This window comes from Bison bison, unplaced genomic scaffold, assembly GCF_000754665.1.
Source record: "Bison bison bison isolate TAMUID 2011002044 unplaced genomic scaffold, Bison_UMD1.0 scf7180017864460, whole genome shotgun sequence".
Taxonomy (NCBI): Eukaryota; Metazoa; Chordata; class Mammalia; order Artiodactyla; family Bovidae; genus Bison; species Bison bison.
Window position 1 is genome coordinate 2,396,929 of NW_011495022.1, and position 20,110 is coordinate 2,417,038.

The 20,110-nt window shown below is 41.1% G+C and overlaps 1 protein-coding gene across 1 annotated transcript in view; it reads right to left on the minus strand.

Annotated features, from left to right (window-relative positions):
• Nucleotides 1-18,035, minus strand: part of PLEKHA3 (pleckstrin homology domain containing, family A (phosphoinositide binding specific) member 3) — a 27,886-nt gene extending 9,851 nt beyond the window's left edge. Inside the window, exons 1-5 of the mRNA XM_010859755.1 lie at nt 17,525-18,035; nt 11,974-12,090; nt 6,503-6,658; nt 3,994-4,130; nt 2,333-2,497 (exon numbers count right to left, since the gene is read on the minus strand). Coding sequence (XP_010858057.1) covers nt 2,333-2,497; nt 3,994-4,130; nt 6,503-6,658; nt 11,974-12,090; nt 17,525-17,564 — 615 coding nt within the window. The 5' untranslated portion in view covers nt 17,565-18,035. The remainder of the gene's footprint in view (nt 1-2,332; nt 2,498-3,993; nt 4,131-6,502; nt 6,659-11,973; nt 12,091-17,524) is intronic.
• Between the last annotated feature and the right edge of the window lie 2,075 nt (nt 18,036-20,110).

Here is a 20,110-nt window from a genome sequence, read left to right on the forward strand (position 1 = left end):
TGGACCATCAAAAAAGCAAGAGTTCCAGAAAAGCATCTATTTCTGCTTTATTGACTATGCCAAAGCCTTTGACTGTGTGGATCACAATAAACTGTGGAAAATTCTGAAAGAGATGGGAATACTAGACCACCAGGAAGCAACAGTTAGAACTAGACATGAAACAACAGACTGGTTCCAAATAGGAAAAGGAGTACGTCAAGGCTGTATATTGTCACCCTGCTTACTTAACTTATATGCAGAGTACATTATGAGAAACGCTGGGCTGGAAGAAGCACAAGCTGGAATCAAGATTGCCGGGAAAGATATCAATAACCTCAGATATGCAGATGATACCACCCTTATGGTAGAAAGTGAAGAGGAACTAAAAAGCCTCTTGAAAGTGAAAGAGGAGAGTGAAAAAGTTGGCTTAAAGCTCAACATTCAGAAAACGAAGATCATGGCATCTGGTCCCATCACTTCATGGCAAATAGATGGGGAAACAGTGGAAACAGTGACAGACTTTATATTTTTGGGCTCCAAAATCACTGCAGATGGTGACAGCAGCCATGAAATTAAAAGACGCTTACTCCTTGGAAGGAAAGTTATGACCAATCTAGATAGCATATTCAAAAGCAGGGACATTACTTTGCCAACAAAGGTCTGTCTAGTCAAGGCTATGGTTTTTCCAGTGGTCATGTACAGATGTGAGAGTTGGACTGTGAAGAAAGCTGAGTGCCAAAGAATTGATGCTTTTGAACTGTGGTATTGGAGAAGACTCTTGAGAGTCCCTTGGACTGCAAGGAGACTCAACCAGTCCATTCTAAAGGAGATCAGTCCTGGGTGTTCATTGGAAGGACTGATGCTGAAGCTGAAACTCCAATACTTTGGCCACCTCATGTGAAGGGTTGACTCATTGGAAAAGACCCTGATGCTGGGAGGGATTGGAGGCAGGAGGAGAAGGGGACGACAGAGGATGAGATGGCTGGATGGCATCACCGACTCGATGGACATGAATTTGGATAAACTCCAGGAGTTGGTTATGGACAGGGAGGCCTGATGTGCTGTGATTCATGGGGTCGCAAAGAGTCGGACATGACTGAGCGACTGAACTGAAGAAGTCCTATGACAGAGAAACCCAATTTAACTTAACCTAGCACTCCCAGACTAATCTGGCCATAAAACTCACTTTCATGGTACATTTATCTCAGAGGATGCTGTTAGTACACCATAAATTAATTAGAAAACTATGATCTAAGTGGGGCTTCCCAGGTGGCACTCCTGGTAAAGAACCTGCCTGCTAATGCAGGAGACTGAGAGATTCGGGTTCGATCCCTGGGTTGGGAGGATCCCCTGGAGAAGGACATGGCAACCCATAATACTACTCCCGTAGTCTTGACTGGAGAATCCCATGGACACAGAAGCCTGGTGGGCTACAGTCCACAGGGTTGCAAAGAGTTGGACATGAATGAAACAACTTAGTATGCACCCACGATCTAAATAAATGTAAGTAATAATCGTTACTAATTCCCATATCATTAAATTTGCTGTGGTGGGTAAGAAAATCTTGGAATAAGTTGTACCCTATTATTTCTGCCAACAATTAAGCCTTCAGGTAACTGCTAAAATATAAGCCAGGTGGCATTCTTCCTCCTAAAAAAGGGCTCATGAAAATAGTTTGATTTGAAAAAATGTAAGGTTTCATCAAAACTTATCTCATCTCCAAGTTCCCCCACAGCATGCTCGAGTAAGTTTATTACCTTGAAAAGCTCAATGAAGCCACCACCCTTGGCAAAAAGAGTACTTGCTGTTCGGAGTAAGAACCTAATGTTTAACCTAACATTTAAACAGGTTAGATCTCATCTGATGTAAAAATAACACATGTATTTTAGAGATGAGAAAAATAAAGTCCAGAGAGATTAAGTACCTTGCCCCTTTGGAAGGTTCAAATCCAAATGCCAACTACAAAATACTGTGTCCCCTGTAACATGGTGTTTCAAACTCTTACAACTCCTTTAAAGATCTGCTTAATTTTAACCCCTTATGAGTAAGTCGTCACCCTCTTGCAGTGCTTTTACCAGACAGAAGCATGCTTCCCAATCTTTAATGTCACAGCTGCCCAGAGTTCTATATTTTCCTGGTATGCTGGGGTAAATGGCACAGCCCTTCCAAGGAGAGGGGGTCAGGACCCTGGCACACACGGAGCCTGTCTAGGCTCCATACAAAATCTGAGTACAGTCAAAAGAAGTTCAACCTGTTGACTCTTTCCCTCCCACTGCCGGTTTCCAGCCTTAAAAATAAACACAAAAACAAAGCTACATGCAGTATCATTGGAAGAAAAACCACAAGTCCTAACCATTTGAACAGGGGAAGGTGACACAGGAGAAACCAAGGGGTCCGGATGGGACAGCTGAAACATCTCGGGTTTAAACTTGGCATTTGCTATCTTCACACATTCCTCGAGCGTCGTGATGAATGTATTACACGTGGCACTAAGTAGAGAAGAGGCTTCATTCATGTTCTGAAAAATAATATGCAAAGAGTTTAACAGACTCATACACAATTATGTGGATTCATATACCATCTTATAATCAAGTAATAATCATTACCTTCAATAGACACCTTATTAGATTATGTTCAAATCTATTTAAAATACATTACCTTAGAAAACTAAATCAGTGAACAAATAAAAATTCTCTCAGGCAAACAATATATGAAATTAGACTCCATGAAAAAATAACTCTTACACTTAAACCAAGCATCATATTGAAAAACTGTGTACAAAAATTTATCTTAAAAAAACCTAACCTAGACTGTAAGCCTCTATCAGAATTCCGAAGGTGATCACCGTAGTGGAGACAATGACTGAAGAGGCAGGCAGAATTCATGTCTCCCCCACGCACATTATCATACCATTTCCCTCTTGGTAGAATACAAACTCCCAAGGTTTTTTGTAAGACAGCAGTGCCCTGCTCCTGGGGGATGAATATAGACTGGTATAAGTCAGTCACGTCGATTCCACGATCCTTTGTCAAATACTCATTTTTCCTAGTTTCCACTGACTCAGACCAAAAAGATAATGAGAAGTCTGCTGGGGTTCTGGAATTTTCATCCTCTGATAAAAGCCAAGGTAGAGAGACTCTCTCTCTACTATGGCCACCCACTGCCTCCCGCTTCTATGAGACCTTGCAGTAGCATAGAAGGCTCAGCATGAGGAGAAAAAACCAACACACCAAGAACGGCAGAATGGAAGGAAGGAACAAGACTGGGTCCCTGACACTGTCCCTGAGCCACTGGAGCAGATGCAAGGGCACCTGCCACTGGAGAGCCTGCAATGAAACAGCAAGTACCTTTAAGTTTAACATACCTACATCCAGAGACAACTGCCATGATCCTTCCCCAGTAGAAGGCCACAGTAGAAGCAGAAAGGTTTCGTGTTCCACTTCTCCCAAGTCAGGCAAAAGGGGACTGGGAACCATGCTGGCCTTTCACCCAGAGAGCAAGCAATAAGGCTCACTGTCCTACTTTATCAGAAAGAATGAGACTATTTCATAGACAGGTCTCATAAATCTGAATTTTGATTCTTACATCACTGTTCTAAGAGGATAAGAGGACTTTTTTTCAAGTTCTTTTATAAAGCCAAATTATTAACCCTCAATAGCTAAGCTAGAACCTTATTACAAAAGAAAGAACATAGCAGCTGTCCAGTGAACTCACGCAGTCAGTCTAGGGAACAGAGCCTGTAATGCTTCTTCCCCACCCCACCTATCAAATTATCAACTGGCTACAAAGACAGACCTTGATTCCTTGGAGAAATGTGCTGCCTGCTGCTTTATTCTGGTTCTACAGACCAAATCTAAAAGATCATATATGTTTCCAGAGAGTCTACAGTACAAGAGGTCTGAAGCTGAGAATAACTTGTCTTGAAAGTGCTCCTCGGTCACCTTACGTGAAGGTGCTCACCCACCGTGTGTCAGGAAAGCACAACCAGACAGGAAAGGGCCATCTTGGATGTACCTCTATGCTGAGCGATGAATGACTCTCATCGTGGTGAACAAACTCTTGGATCGTATGAACTTGCTTCATTAGGAGGTCACAGTAGAGGCGAAGTTCAGACATTTTGGTTTTCAGAGACTCACTGGTTTCACTTATTTCTGAAAGGAACATGTGCAAACATTCAAACAGACCATTTTCATATTTTAGGGGCTAAGCAACAAAATGGAATCATTAAAAAGTAAGGCAATAGATATAAGTACCTATAGCTTAGGAGGTATGAGATCTTGAAAATAGAATGTAAAGTTTTTCCCTTTAGAGGAAACATCATCTTTTTGGATAACTAGAAAAAGCTGGCAGTCATATATCTGACACGAAGTTTAGGTAGATTAATTTCCAGAGAGGAGCTGATGACAATGAATGCCTTATACAGGATATTTCCATTCCGTTATTCGTCTTTCATTTAATAAGTGATTGTATTTCTTTTTTTGTAAATTGGCTTTTCTTGTCCTTTACAATTGTCCTTTACAGTCCTTTTTCCAGTTCTGATTTTTGTTTTTCTCTTAATAATAAATAAATTGAAAATCTGTAAAAGTGCTTATGCATTAATAATAGCAATCTTTCATCCATTCAAAATACTACAGATATTTTTCAAGATCTTTCAGCTGTCTTTCACTTTTCTTTATTGTATTTCGGTATATAGGAGTTTTTAACTTTTATGTTGTTAAACTGCTCTATGTAAGCATTTATTTATTTTCTTTTGTTCCTTTCACAGCTTTATTTTCACATAATATTGTTTTAAGAATCTGTTTTAACTAAGAACCTACTTTTCTTTATTATCTCCAGACACACTAAACATCAGCCATAATCTTGGCCACTCACTTAGCAATACCTTCTAAATAGATGTGTGGGCAGCAGAGAAAGGAAAAGTAGTGCACACAGTGGATCCTGGTGCTTCTGCATATTCCTGGAGCCAGTGGCACTGCTTTGGTGCGAGCCACAAAGCCCCTGTAGCCAGACTGGACCACAGCAGCTCAGATCTGGCTGCCCATTTAACCTAACGTAAGTTAATTTCTACCCAAGTTTAAGGCCATTTTTTCTTTTTTATTGTAGTTACATTATATATACACACACACATACATATATAACAAAATTCACTATTTTAACCATTTTTAAATATACAATTCAATGGCATTAAGACCATGCACATTATTATACAACCATTACTACCATGCATCTGCAAAACGTTTTCATTTTCCCAACTGAAACTCTACACACGTTAAACACTAACTCCCCCTTCCCCCCTCCCTTAATCCCTAGAAATCACCATTCTTTCTGTCTCTATGAAACAAAGACACAGATGTAGAATTATACAATATTTGTCCTTTTGTGACTGGCTTATTTCATTTAGCGTATATTCAACACTCATCAATGTAGGATTCATGGGAATTTCCTTCCTTTACAAGGCTGAATAATATTCCACTGTATGTAATATCATATTGTGCTTACCCATTCACCCAACTATAAACATTTGGGTTGTTTCTATCTTGTGGCTATTTTGACTACTCATTCTCTCTTATCCTACCCTTAACCATACTTTATCCATGATGTTCTTCCATATATTTGAAAAGTGTTTACATTCAACCCTTAGCCTTCATTTTGCAATATCCATATTTAGTTGCTTTCACTAATTTAAATAACTTCTGTTTTTAATTATAGAAATAATACATACTCTGAAAATTTTTGAAAATCGAAAAATATATAATAAAAAATACATAGAAAAAAACCCTGCAATCTCACAACCAAGATATAAATACTGTTATTATTTTCACATTATATTTGCACATAACTGAACCAATACCATAAAGTATTTGCTTGGCTTTTTATTTTTCTTTTTGGCCTTGCTGCGAGGCTTGGGGGATCTTGGTTTCCTGACCAGGGCTTGAACTTGGGGCCACGGCAGTGAAAGCAGCAAGCCCTAGCCACTGGACTGCAATGGAATTCCCTTGCTTGGCTTTTGAATTGGCAATATGTGAACATGGTAAAGTCAAAAGGTACAGCCACAGGGTATAAAGTGAAAAGTGAGTCTTCTTCTACAAATTCCCTTTGAAAAGGTAAGAACTTGACCAATACTTACATATTTTTCCTGAGCTGGCCAAGGAATGGCTATGTAATTTTGAATATTGCTCTTTTTAATTAATTATCATATGACTTTGGGCATTTCCTCACATCATCAAAATCCCTCCTAAACATTTTACAGGCTACAAAATATATCAGCCTACAGAAGCACTATATCGTTTACTGAACCTTTCCCCTAAATTTAAACCTTGGCAATATTTAGAAATTTTTCATTATAATGAACACTTATGTACACAGATCAACATTTCTGATTATTTATCTGGAATGAATTACTATAAATGAACATAACAATTTACATTTATGTTTTTTTTTTTTAAAGTGTTTTTTTAAAAATGTTTTTTAAACATTTATGTTTAAGAAATATTTCCACCATGAAGGAAAAATGTATAGTTACCTTTTTCTTTTTTAGTCCTTGTATCAGTCAAACAGGCTTTGGAGCTCCCCAGAGCAACCAGCCACCTCTGTCTCTCAGCTGCATTCACCGCCTTCATGTAGAAATGCTGCTCTCCTGGAATGATTAATTCCATTCTCGTGTTGTCAGCTGAATGGACTATGATGATAAACAAAGGCGAGATACAGTCACGGACTTAAGTAATTTGGGGAAAATCAAATCATCACTTACTGTTAGAAATTTGAGACCTAAAACAACAAACTTTGATTCAAGATGCAGGCAGTACCACCTCCCTAAAGGGCTATCCAGGGGCACCCTCCAAGCCACCATTCTCACATATACCCAGGTGGGCAGTCAAGTGGTGGTAGCACATGAAGAGAAAACAGCCAACAAATTAACTACTGAATGCGAGATCTAAGAACTCCCTCCCTTGGGGCCACCTGTACCACTGCCACACTTCCCATACTTTTTACTAATTTCTCTGAAAGCAGTTTGTGTTTTGGAACACTCCCCACCCCCCACCCAAACCTAGGATCAATTCAATTCAGTTCAGTCGCGTCCCTCTTTGCGACCCCATGAATCACAGCACGCCAGGCCTCCCTGTCCATCACCAACTCCTGGAGTTCACCCAAACTCATGTGTATAGAGTCAGTGATGCCATCCAGCCATCTCATCCTCTGTCGTCCCCTTCTCCTCTTGCCCCCAATCCCTCCCAGCATCAGAGTCTTTTCCAATGAGTTAACTCTTCACATGAGGTGGCCAAAGTACTGGAGTTTCAGCCTCAGCATCGATCCTTCCAATGAACACCCAGGACTGGTCTCCTTTAGGATGGACTGGTTGGATCTCCTGGCAGTCCAAGGGACTCTCAAGAGTCTTCTCCAACACCACAGTTCAAAAGCATCAATTCTTCGGTGCTCAGCCTTCTTCACAGTCCAACTCTCACATCCATACATGACCACTAGAAAAACCATAGCCTTGACTAGACGGACCTTTGTTGGCAAAGTAATAGCTCTGCTTTTGAATATGCTATCTAGGTTGGTCATAACTTTCCTTCCAAGGAGTAAGCGTCTTTTAATTTCATGACTGCAATCACCATCTGCAGTGATTTTGGAGCACCAAAAAATAGGAGCACCAAAAAATAAAGTCTGGCACTGTTTACAGTGTTTCCCCATCTATTTCCCATGAAGTGATGGGGCCAGATGCCATGATCTTAATTTTCTGAATGTTGAGCTTTGCTTGGCATAAAGTGCAATAAATGGTTAAGTAAAGTAACCTTCCATCAGAACAATAGTCCTCAAGCAATGAGCATCTCATAATAACCGGGAAAACATGAGCATTTTGAAGATCTCCTCTTCCTCTCCACCCTCCTCCTCCTCTCCTACACTACCCCCACCCTGGATCTCAGACAAAAGAAAGCTAACCAAGAATTATACTGAGCCAATCCTCAATCTTTGCTGTAAGATTAATTTCTGTTATATTGTCATTAATCAACAAATATTTACTCTGCTCAGAGCAGTGCTTGTAGAGAGGAAGATAGAAGAGGGGAAAAAAAGGTGTCTTTGCTCTAACAGAGGAAATAATTTTATCCAGGCAACAAACTAATACACTAAAAATAAAGCACTGAAATGTTGAACTCTTTGGTACAGAGACATCATGTGTGATTACAACGAAAGGTTAAGAAGCAGCAGAAAGCAAAAAAGTTTAATGATCTGATGACAGCAGAACTTGGTTAAGAGAAAAATAGCACAAGAAAAGGCCTAGATAACGAACTGAACACAATATGTACTGAGGGTATCAGGAGATAGGCCTAAATAGAGCCTTGTGTTGGATTACAAAATGATATATTCATGAATAAACAAGCTGGGTGGAGACAAATGATGAGGAGCCCAGAAAGTTTGGCAGAAGCCCTAACTTAGATGATCAATTACTGAAAATACTGACCAGATGCTCAGTGTACAATGGCAAATAAGTACCACAAAAGTTCTGTTATCCTATTATTCTACTTATAAAAACCATTCTTGGGTATTTTGTTGTTGGTCACTAACTCATGTCCGACTCTTTGTGACCCCATGGAATGCAGCACACCAGTCTTCCCTGTCCTTCACTATCTCCCAAGTTTCCTCAAACTCATGTCCATTGAGTCAGTGATGCCATCCAACCATCTCATCCTCTGTCACCCCCTTCTCCTGCTCTCAGTCTTTCTCAGCATCAAGATCTTTTCCAATCAGTCAGTTCCTCCCATCAAGTGGCCAAAGTACTGGAGCTTCAGCCAAGCATCAGTTCTTCCAATGAATATTCAAGGTTGATTTCCTTTAGGACTGACTGATTTGATCTCCTTGCTGTCCAAGGGACTCTCAAGAGTCTTCTTCAGCACAATTCACAATTCAAAAGCATCAATTATTTGGAGTTCAGCCTTCTTTATGGTCCAACTCTCACATCCGTACATGACTACTGGAAAAATCACAGTTTTGACTATACGGACCTTTGTCAGGAAAGTGATATCTCTGCTTTTTAATAAATTGTTTAGGTTTGTGATAGGTATTCTTCCAAGGAGCAAGCACCTTTTAATATCATGGCTGCAGTCATTGCCACAGTGATTTTGGAGCCCAAGAAAATAAAATCTGTTACTGCTTCCACTTTTTCCCCATCTATTTGCCATGAAGTGATGGGTCTGGATGCCATGATCTTCGTTTTTGAATGCTGAGTCTTAAGCCAGCTTTTTCACTCCTCTTTTACCCCCATCAAGAGGCCTTTCAGTTCCTCTACTTCCCTTATAGTTTTATAAAATATTGGCTACGTCCCCTGGCTGTACAATATACCCTTGTAGCTTATTTATTTCATACACAGTAGTCTGTACCCCTTAATCCCTTACCCCTGTTTTATTCCTTCTCTCTCCCTGCTCCCCAGTGGTAACCACTAGCTTGCTTTCTACATCTCTAAGTCTGCTTCCTTGTACCTTACTGTTTTAACAAAGGTCAAGAATAATCTTTTCTAGGACCTCCTGGCAGTCCAGGGGTTAAGACTCCACATTCCCAATGCAGAGGACACAGGTTCAATCCCTGGTCTGGGAACCAAGATCCCACATGACTCATGGAGGAGCCAAAAAAAGGACAGTTTCTTTAATATCCATTAATGTTGAATGTATGAATAAGAAATGCCTCCCTCAGCAACTCCACTCCAGTTCTAGATATATACTGAACAGAAACACAGATATATGTTCAACAAAACAAATACATGAGAATGCTTATGGCAGCTTTACTTATTACAGTCCCTAAACTGAAAAAACACCCATCAATACTAGAATGGAGAGCTAATCACACAATAAAAATATTACATATCAATAAGAATGGTGACTGTTACACAGAACAATTTAGATGGCTTTCACAAACATAATATTTAGTTAAAGAAGCTGGACACACAAAAAAATACTGATCTATTCCATTTATAAAATGCTCAGGAGCAGACAATACTTTATCTATGGTGATAAAAGTCAGATTAATGGTAACCTTTTAGAGAGATTAGTGGCTCAGGGAACATGATTATTATCCCCGCATCTGGAATGCTGACAATATTCTAATTCTTGATTTGGACTGTAATTACATGATTATATTCAGTATTTTGGCATTCATAAGGCTGAATATTGGAAGATTTATGCCCACTTCTGTATCTTACTCTTTAAACAAACAAGGACAATAAAAATGCTGCCATGGCTTGAAAAAGTTCTAGAGTTGCCTTAGAATTCTGCCACTAATAGTCTTTAAATATCCTCAAGGTTGTCAAATCTTTGAACTTTGAATGCAATTTGATTTATGACAAGAGTCAGTATCTCATTTGGAATCAAATCTGAGGAATAAGATTAAATAAAACCATCATTTTAAAAATAAAAATTCATGCTTTGAATGTGCTTTTCTTGTGTGATTTATAAAAATAAACAAAATTAGTTCAGGGATAAACCTCATATAGTTCAGGGACTACGCATGTAACACGACCACCAGGGTGAAGTGTTCCTATATCTTACGTAGCCATGAACCCCTGTGTGGTTTAACACTCCTTGCTCTAGTGCTTTATCTTTTCCTTCAATTCTCTTTAAAGAATTCAATACTTTTCATTATCATTTTCTCTGCTCTCTCCTACCTGCCTGTACCCCACATACCCCAACTATGCACACAAATGAATCAATGGTCCACAAAACCTTCCTTTATGAAAATTACAGCAGGACTTAAACTGCTTTATTTCTCCCCTTTTGAAAAAGCACAGTATGGGGGAAAAAAAAAATGGGGAGGGTAACTTTACAGTAGAGAAATCTGATAGACACTGCTTTAGCCAGGTGGTCAAGGTTAATGTCAAGAGTAATGTGTCAGCTCTCTCAGGTCCTAACTACCAAGATGACCAAAAGAGAAGGAACAATAGCCGTTCCTAAAAGGGCTATAGCCACGTGCAGCCTATTCACTGCACCAGCTCTGCCCATTGTGTGCCCAACGACACCATTAAGGCCATTCAAAAGTTCATCACTGAAAACACAGCAGAGGCCACAGCCATCAGGGACATTTCAGAAGCAAGTGTTCTATGCCTATGTGCTTCCCCAGCTGTACTTACGTTGCAACTACATTCCTGCATGAGTTGTGCCAGTCACAGGCACAGGACTCATTCTCGGGAAGCCCAGATGGACCAAACAACCCGACCCCAGTTTAGACCTGCAGAAGCTGCCCCATGACCTCCACCAAAGCCCATGTAAGGAGCTAGGTCCTTATACACTGAAGAAAAACCATCCTCTCCAAAAAAATTAAAATAGAAATTATACTTTGGGGAAAAAAAGTGGGCTATCATGTTGATAGCAAGTACTCCTGGTACAATGTGATGAGAAGGGCACTTTACCTCTGTGATCTTCCTCCCTAAAACCCAGAAGCCCAGTCTAATCATGCGGGAAACATCAGACAAATTCCAATAAAGGGACTTCCTACAATATTCCTGATAGTACTCCTGGAAACTCTCAAGATCATAAAAAAAGAAGAAAAGGAAAACATCTCTATAACCCAGAAGAGCTTATCTGCAGTTTAGCAAAAAACCAGAGTTTACAACTCTGAGTTCATACTTCACAAATCTACTTCGCTGGCCTCATCTTCTTTGAGTTGAGCTCCCAATCTTTACAATACCTTTCAATGAGAATGAGAAAAAAAAAACAAAAAACACTTGTAGACTTAGCATGGACGCTCAAAGTGGCATCCACAAGAAACTGTTATTCAAGTCCAAATTGGAAGACTAACACTTGTACTTTGAATTTCATGTCTAAGTATTTTTATAGAGGGAGAAACATAAAAAACTCGAGCTTAACAACACTAAGTACCATTTCTGAATGCTATGGAGATAAATGGCACTAGAAAATACCTACCTGGTTTTCTCCTCTTTTTGCAGTATGCTGAAGAAACTATCACTTACCTAACTTCAGATTCATCTAGTTCAATATATTCACTTACCTTTAATTTCACAAACTGCCATCTTTATACTTCCTTTGCTTCCTTTGCAAACGTCATCTTGAGAATCATAGTAGGACAGGATTCCATTATCTAAAACAAACCAACGAGGCTGCCAACCTACAAAGATCATAAACAACAAAAGATTGATAAAAAGTTACATTCCTCACACTGAAAACTAGGATTGCAAAATTTACTATCCATGTCATTTCTTGATTCTAAAATAACATTCTAACAATGAAATTTTTAACTGCCAAGATCTGCCCAAAATACTTTTGCATCAATCTCCATTTTGTTGGGAGAGATTTCTGGAGAAACCTCTAGAGCAGCATAAACATGGGGAACGACACCTTTATTCTGCCTCACAATCCTCTCATCAACAACCCATCAGATCCATCTTTAATAATCGCTCTACATACAGAGTGCAACACAAACTGCTCATTTTTTCTAATGGAACGAGAGTTATGATGTAATGGAAAAAGCAACAGAAGACATGGATGCTAGTTCCAGTTCTACTTTCATTTTTCAGTTGAGTTGCTGTTGTTGTTTAGTTGTTAAGTCGTGTCCAACTCTTCTGCAACCCCATGGACAGCAGCCCGCCAGGCTCCTCTGTCCATGGAATTTCCCAAGCAATAAAACTGGAGAGGGTTGCCATTTCCTTCTCCAGGGGATCTTCCCAAGCCAGGGATTGAACCAACGTCTCCTGCCTTGCCAAGCGGATTCTTGAGCCACCTGGGAAGCCCTTTAGTTGAATAACCTGGGAAAAATCTTTTCATCTAATAAATATCAAAAATTTCCAATCTTCAAAATAAGTGGATTGAACAAGAAGTCCTCTCAGGTGCCATCCAGCTGTCTAATTCTGCAATGTGATCTTCCTCTCTTCTATAAAACACTTTGCCTAAGCAAACTCCTAAGAACTTCAAACTATGGTACACTTGCACTCATTTCACATGATAGAAAGGTAATGCTCAAAATCCTTCAAGTTAGGCTTCAGCAGAACATGAGCCAAGAACTTCCAGATGTACAAGCTGGGTTTAGAAAAGGCAGAGGAAACTGCCTGAGATCAAACTGCCAACATTCACTGGATCATAGAGAAAGCAAGAGAATTCCAGAAAAACATCTGCTTCATTGACTGTGTGGATCACAACAAACTGTGGAAAATCTTAAAGAGATGTGAATACCAAACCACCACCTCACCTGTTTCCTGAGAAACTTGTATGCAGATCAAGAAGCAACAGTTAGAATTGGACATGGAACAATAGACTGGTTCAAAACTGGGAAAGGAGTATGACAAGACTGTATATTGTCACTCTGCTTATTTAACTTATATGCAGAGTACATCACATGAAATGCCAGGCTGGATGAATCACAGGCTGGAATCTAGATTACTGGGAGAAATAGCAATAACCTCAGATATGCAGATGACACCACCTTAATGGCAGAAAGTGAAGAGGAACTACAGAGTCTCTTCATAAAGGTGAAAGAGGAGAGTGAAATAGCTGGCTTAAAACTCAACATTCAAAAAAACTAAGATCATGGCATCTGGTCCCATCACTTCATGGCAAATAGATGGGGAAAAAGTGGAAGCAGTGACAGACTTTATTTTCTTGGGCTCCAAAATTACTGTAGAAGGTGACTTCAGCCATGAAATTTAAAAGACATTTGCTCCTTGGAAGGAAAGCTATGACAAACTTCAACAGTATATTAAAAAGCAGAGACATCACTTTGCCAACAAAGGTACATACAGTCAAAGCTACGGTTTTTCCAGTAGTCATGTACAGATGTGAGAGTTGGACCAAAAAGAAGGTTGAGCATCAGAGAACTGATGCTTTCAAATTGTGGTGTTGGAGAAGACTCTTGAGAGTCCCAATCCTAAAGGAAATCAACCCTGAATATTCACTGGATGGACTGAATGTGAAGCTGAAACTCCAATACTTCAGCCAACTGATGCGAAGAGCTGACTCACTGGAGAAGACTCTGATGCTGGGAAAGACTGAGGGCAGGAGAAGGGGATGGAGACAGAGGATGAAATGAATAGAGAGCATCACCGACTCAATGGACATGAGTTTGAGCAAACTCCAGGAGACAGTGAAGGAGAAGGGAGCCAGGCATGCTGCAGTCCAGGGGTTGCAAAGAGTTGGACACAACTTAGCAACTGAACAGCCAGAACACCACCACCAACCCCCTTGCACACAGTGAGTGCCAAAAGAATTCCAGTCTCTTACAGAGAAATTGCATACCCTGTGGTGAGAGCATGGGTTCCCATCACTCCTCTCTCTTTGCCCTGCTGACACAGCACAGGCAGAAGTGCTAGACACTGAAAATAATTCATTTAATTAGTGTTTATTCAGTGCTACAGAACACAACTTATCACAGATTTGGCTCCAATGCAACGGTGGGGATGAGGATGAGGGCTTTCCTTGAAGCTTAACTTCTACTCTTTGCAATCAAACTCAAGTGTTCCCTGAAATCTTATCAAGCATGCACTGATTTACAACGGTTCACTGATTAATAACAGGGTGACCATGCTGGAGGCAGTATGACTGCCCTTGTTCTTTCTGTGACTATTAAATCACCATTCAGCCTGGTCACTTTAGACACTGACTGCTATATGATTAATCAGTTCAGTTTTTATGGGTGAAATAGTACCAAGACAGAGACAGATAGGGAATTCATTCTTAAACCCTGATATAGACTCAGGATTTACCTCCCCAAAAGGTTTTACCGGTTACGCTTTCGAAATGACAATGCTGAGTTATCATAAAAAGATTAAATTTCACAGTAGAGAACATGGTAATATCGTTCAGAGGGATGGATATCCAAAACCAAGTTTCAGATGCTTGGAAAATTCTTTTTATGAAACACTATATTCCTTAATGAGGCCTAGCAAATTGGTACATGAACTTTATCTTGTTCATCACTACATTCCCAGAACGTAGGAAAGATGCCTGGCAGATACCAGGTGCTTTAAAAAAAAAAAAAAAAGTGATTGACTGAATGAATAATTAAATACTAGAAAATTAAGATATTGCCTGTTACCCATGAGAGTATGGGGCTTCCCAGGTGGCTCAGTGGTAAAGAACCCACCTGTAATGCAGGAGAGGTGGGTTCAATCCCTGGGTTGGGAAGATCCCCTGGAGGAGGAAATGGCTACCTACTCTAGTACTCCTGCCTGGAAAATTCCATGGACAGAGGGGCCTGGTGGTCCATGGAGTTGAAGAGTCAGACACAACTGAGCGACTGAGCACACATATGAGAGCAGAGATATGCAGTTTATCCACGAGAGTATAGTGTACTGGGCATGCATAGAAATGATGAAAATGGTTTCTTTCCAAACATTAATTCAGCCTGACAAACTGTAAGCAGCGTACGGTGAAAATGCACTCCTCTACCCCAGGTCCATTGTCTTTATGGAACACATTGTGATTTTGTAAGCTTGCGTTATTGTGATTCAGAATCTCTTTCAAATAAATATTGAGCAGAATGATTCATTTAGAATTTATACCAACTTGAGAGGTGACTATAGTTAAATATATTAATCTAATTAAGACTGCTATTAAGAGCGTCCCTGGTGGCTCATAATGGTAAAGACTGCTATTGACCTTCTCTACATACCTCTTTGAAGAAATAATTAATAAAATCATCTCAACTGATTCACACATATATATGAGGACTATATCTGCAAAAAAGATTCATAGGTATTCCCTTTTTTACTACCTTTTCAAAACACATGTTTTTTAATCTCAAACTATCAAATGTTACTGAAATTCTTATTCTCTACAAAGGATTCTCAAAGAACACTGTCATGGAACTGGAAGGTTCCTTAAAGATCACAGTATGAACAGTCACTCATCCTTCTGACCTAAGATGAACTAAAAGTAATAATAAGCATGCCACTGAGCCAAATTTAAATATTAAGAAGAGCTCTTCCAAATAAAAGATTTCATTTTATCAAGCTCCTATGCGCCATACTAGCAGTGAACTTAAATGCTCTACAAAGATAAAAACTTCAAGCACACAAGGTTAAAAGCACAACTAGCTGGAGGGTCACTAGACTACACTTCGTTCCTGGAATAAATTATGACTTATCTTCGTAATCACCCATTGCTCTGGGCTACACATAAGAGGTTCCTCACATGAACTCCCAAGACACTGTGCTTATGCATATTTGCAATGAGATGATTCATTTGCATCTCAAAACATAGTAGCTAGGGTCTCAAAGTTAAACTCAACAGTATATCTGTTCTCACAACTGCCCATGTGAAAATTCGTAATAAAAAAAAATTTGCATCATTTTTCTAATGTTTTTCCTTAAAACATGTTATAGAAATAAAGTGTTTGACATTTTAATGCAACAAAACATCTATGTATCATATAAAGCATTTGCTGCTATAAATCTGTTTTTAGCATTCCAATTAATAAAAAAAAGAGACAATTGTAGCTCAGTGCTTATGTCTTAAAAAGTGTTTATGTGCAGATTTTGCACAAGTTTAGATGTACACAAGATGAATGTACCATACAATTGCTTTTGGCTGAGTGAACAAGCAGGCAGCAAATACTGGCCTATTACACTAAACCAAGATACCTGTTTGCCATTTAACCATATTTTAAATCCATTCCTTTTCCTCTAATTTAGTGAGATCATAGAATTCTGGAGTTGAAAAACACCTTCAGGATAAACTAGTTGATCACCCTGGCACTATCAGTCTCAGATCTTGAGAGAAAAAATGATTTGTTCTTACCATTAGTTGATGGCAGGGATGGGACTACAACTCAGATTTAAGTCTCTTTTAATAAGCCAGACTGTTGGTGTTACGGAAAAGGGCCCTTCCCGGCTGGTCTCTCATTGCTGCAGAAACACCTAGCTTTTTGGAATTATTCCTTTCAATCCACTTCACGAGTGAAACTGACTTGCCGGCTCCACCTTCTTTCCTGTACTTTCTCCCACAATTTCTCGCACACTTAACTGAATTCCAAAGCACAAGCATAACTCATTGACAATCAACCTCTAAGAGAATATGATCTTGGAACAGCTTCCAAAATCTTGCTTGTTATGCTCGAACGACTTCAACAAGAGAACTTTTAAAATAAACCGTGTTGCTAAACAAAATTAAAAGATATAGTGAAAAGATTTCTTAAAACGAAAACTTGATCTTAAAGGGTTCATTCCAGTCCTATGTCCCAACAACTCAGTTATTAACAGAATACTAAATTAAGTGCGAGTAAAGACAGAGATTGCATCAACATATGTAGAGTAAGAATGGTTCCGGAAGCTACAGGAGGAAAGAGAAGTATTATTACACAGGCAAAGAAGTGGTCAGGTGCACTTCCCACCGTCAGGAGGATGGTGCGCAGTCTCGAACTATCCCCTCAAGAAGCCAAATGGGTACTTACAAGGGACAGAGAGAGGGATTAAACCCGGAAACCAAACAGCCGGTTTCGCTGTGGGGTTCCCCCTGGCAGGCAAAGGAAGGAGGAGTCCCTGATCCGCCTTCTCCTCAGCCTGCCCGCCGGAGCCCCCCGCCGCCCCCCGGGACACCCGACCCCATCATACCCGTCAGATAGTTGGTCCACTTGTACAGAACCCCCTCCATGCTTCACAGCCCTGCGCCGAGCATCCTCCTGGCCCAGCGCCAGCCGAAGTGATGCGGGAAACGCAGAGCCTGGGCAACCCCTCCCCGCCCGCCCGGGCCCCGCCCCCGGCGCCCCCAGCGCCCCCAGCCGGCACCAAGCCGCCCTCAGGCCGCGCGCGCCGCAGGGACGTGGCGGCCCTCAAAGGCCCGGACGGCGGCCGCTGCGTGGAGCTCGGGAGCCGCGAGACGTGGGCTCAGGCATCCCCGGGCTAGCCCCCGAGGAGGCGGCGGCAAAATCGCGACCCCGGCCGGCCTTCCGTTCGCGTTTCCGCTGCCGAGCGCTCCCTCCTTCTAGCCCGCCTTCTTTCCACCCCGGGTTGCCCGTTTATTTTCATTGACCCCGACGTCGCTTTCACTTCCTGGATGAAAGGGGCCGGCGCGTCCCGGGAAACCCCTCCCCGGCGGCGGGGCTGGAGGAGCGGGCGCGGCCTATAGCCCCTCTGCCGAGCCAGAGGCTACGCGAAGAGGGCGGGCCAGAGTCCTGACTCCTCCTCATTCTCCTACAGACCCTCGGCTGGCGTCTTACGGGATCCCACTCTCATCCCGGACGCTGAGTCCTGGGCCGACCGCTCCCCGGTATCCTGGGGCCTAAGCCTCAGGGCCCAGAACTAGCGCACGCAGACTCCACTGTGCTGGCAGCCCCTGAGCCAACCCGAGGACTAGCCCCCAGCGCATTCGTCAGTCAGGCGCTGATTTAGGCCTCTCAGGTTTTCCCGTTATTGAGCCTCCGGTCCCTCCGGTGGTTGCTTTTAAAAAAATTAAAGATTTCCTATTTATGTTAACTTTGCATCTTCTTCACATTCGGGGGATCTGAGAAATTATCTCCTAGGAAGGTGGTGTGCCTCTGAGAGTCTTCCGGCAGGGAACAGCGAGGGGCCCCAAGGAATTGTCACCACGCAATATATCTTAGCCACTATTTCATTTAGAACATAAAACATGGGAGCAAGCTTTGGAGTTTATTTAAAAAATGAAAGTCTCCCCTCGCTTTTAGGATTTTTTAAAATTCTATTTGGAAATGACCATCCTTATGTATGCTGCTGCTGCTGTTTAAACTGTGTCAACTCTTTGCGACCCATGGATTATAGCCCGCCAAGCTCTTCTGTCCACAGGATTTCCCAGGCAAAAATACTGGAGTGGGTTGCCATTCCTTCTCCAGGGTTATCTTCGCGACCCAGGGATCGAAGCCACATCTGGAGCCCTATCATGTATAACTGACAATAATTTTCAGATGTATGGAATTTTGCACACTTTAAAGCTTAAAGCAGCCTCACTGATGCTGCTTTTCTTAGCATCACCGAGGTAGGTAATATCTCCCATTGGAGAACCAGGCTTTAGCTGAAGTCCTAGTTTGGGTAAGAGTATTCGCCTGGAAATACAGTGAATTGATGGTTAGATGGCCAGATGGATATGATAATATACAAGTAGTGGGTTTAAGACCGCGGTGATGGGATAGTAAAATTCATTGTATATATTATAAAGTTTTTCTACTAAAATGTCGAAGGTGAGCATATACGACTCAAAAACTCATATACGACTTTTGTGTCAGACTTGGTCATATCCCTGCTGCGTATTAACTGTGTGAGATTAAGATAGAATGCCCAAGACTCAAATTACCTCGTTTTCTCGTCTGTGGAATGTGGATAATGACATCTCAAAGAGTTGGTAAGAAAAGCAACAGCATGAAATTTACCCGCACCTCAGTTCAGTTCAGTCGCTCAGTTGTGTCTGACTCTACACAACCCCATGGACTGCAGTACACCAGGCTTCCCTGTCCATCATCTCCCATAGCTTACTCAAACTCATGTCCATTGAGTCGGTGATGCTATCCAACCATCTCATCCTCTGTTGTCCCCTTCTCCTCCCACCTTCAATCATTCCCAGCATCAGGGTCTTTTCAAGTGAGTCAGTTCTTCACATCAGGTGACCAAAGGACTGGAGTTTGTTTCAGCATCAGTCCTTCCAATGAATATTCAGGACTGATTTCTTTTAGGATGGACTGGTTGAATCTGCTTGCAGTCCAAGGGACTCTCAAGGGTCTTCTCCAACACCACAGTTCAAAGGCATCAATTCTTCAGCGCTCAGCTTTCTTTATAGTCCAATTCTTACATCCATACATGACTACTGGAAAAACCAAAGTTTTGACTAGACTGACCTTTGTTGGCAAAGTAATATCTCTGCTTTTTAATATGCTGTCTAGGTTGGTCATAACTTTTCTTCCAAGGAGCAAGTGTCTTTTAATTTCCTGGCTGCAGTCACCATCTGCAGTGATTTTGGAACCCAAGAACATAAAGTCTGTCACTGTTTCTATTGTTTCCCCATTGATCTGCCACGATGGGACCAGATGCTTAGTTTTTCTAATGTTAAGTTTTAAGCCAACTTTTTGACTGTCCTCTTTCACTTTCATTAAGAGGCTGTTTAGTTCTTCGCTTTCTGCCATAAGGGTGGTGTCATCTGCATATCTGGGGTTATTGATATTTCTCCCAGCAACCTTGATTCCAGCTTGTGCT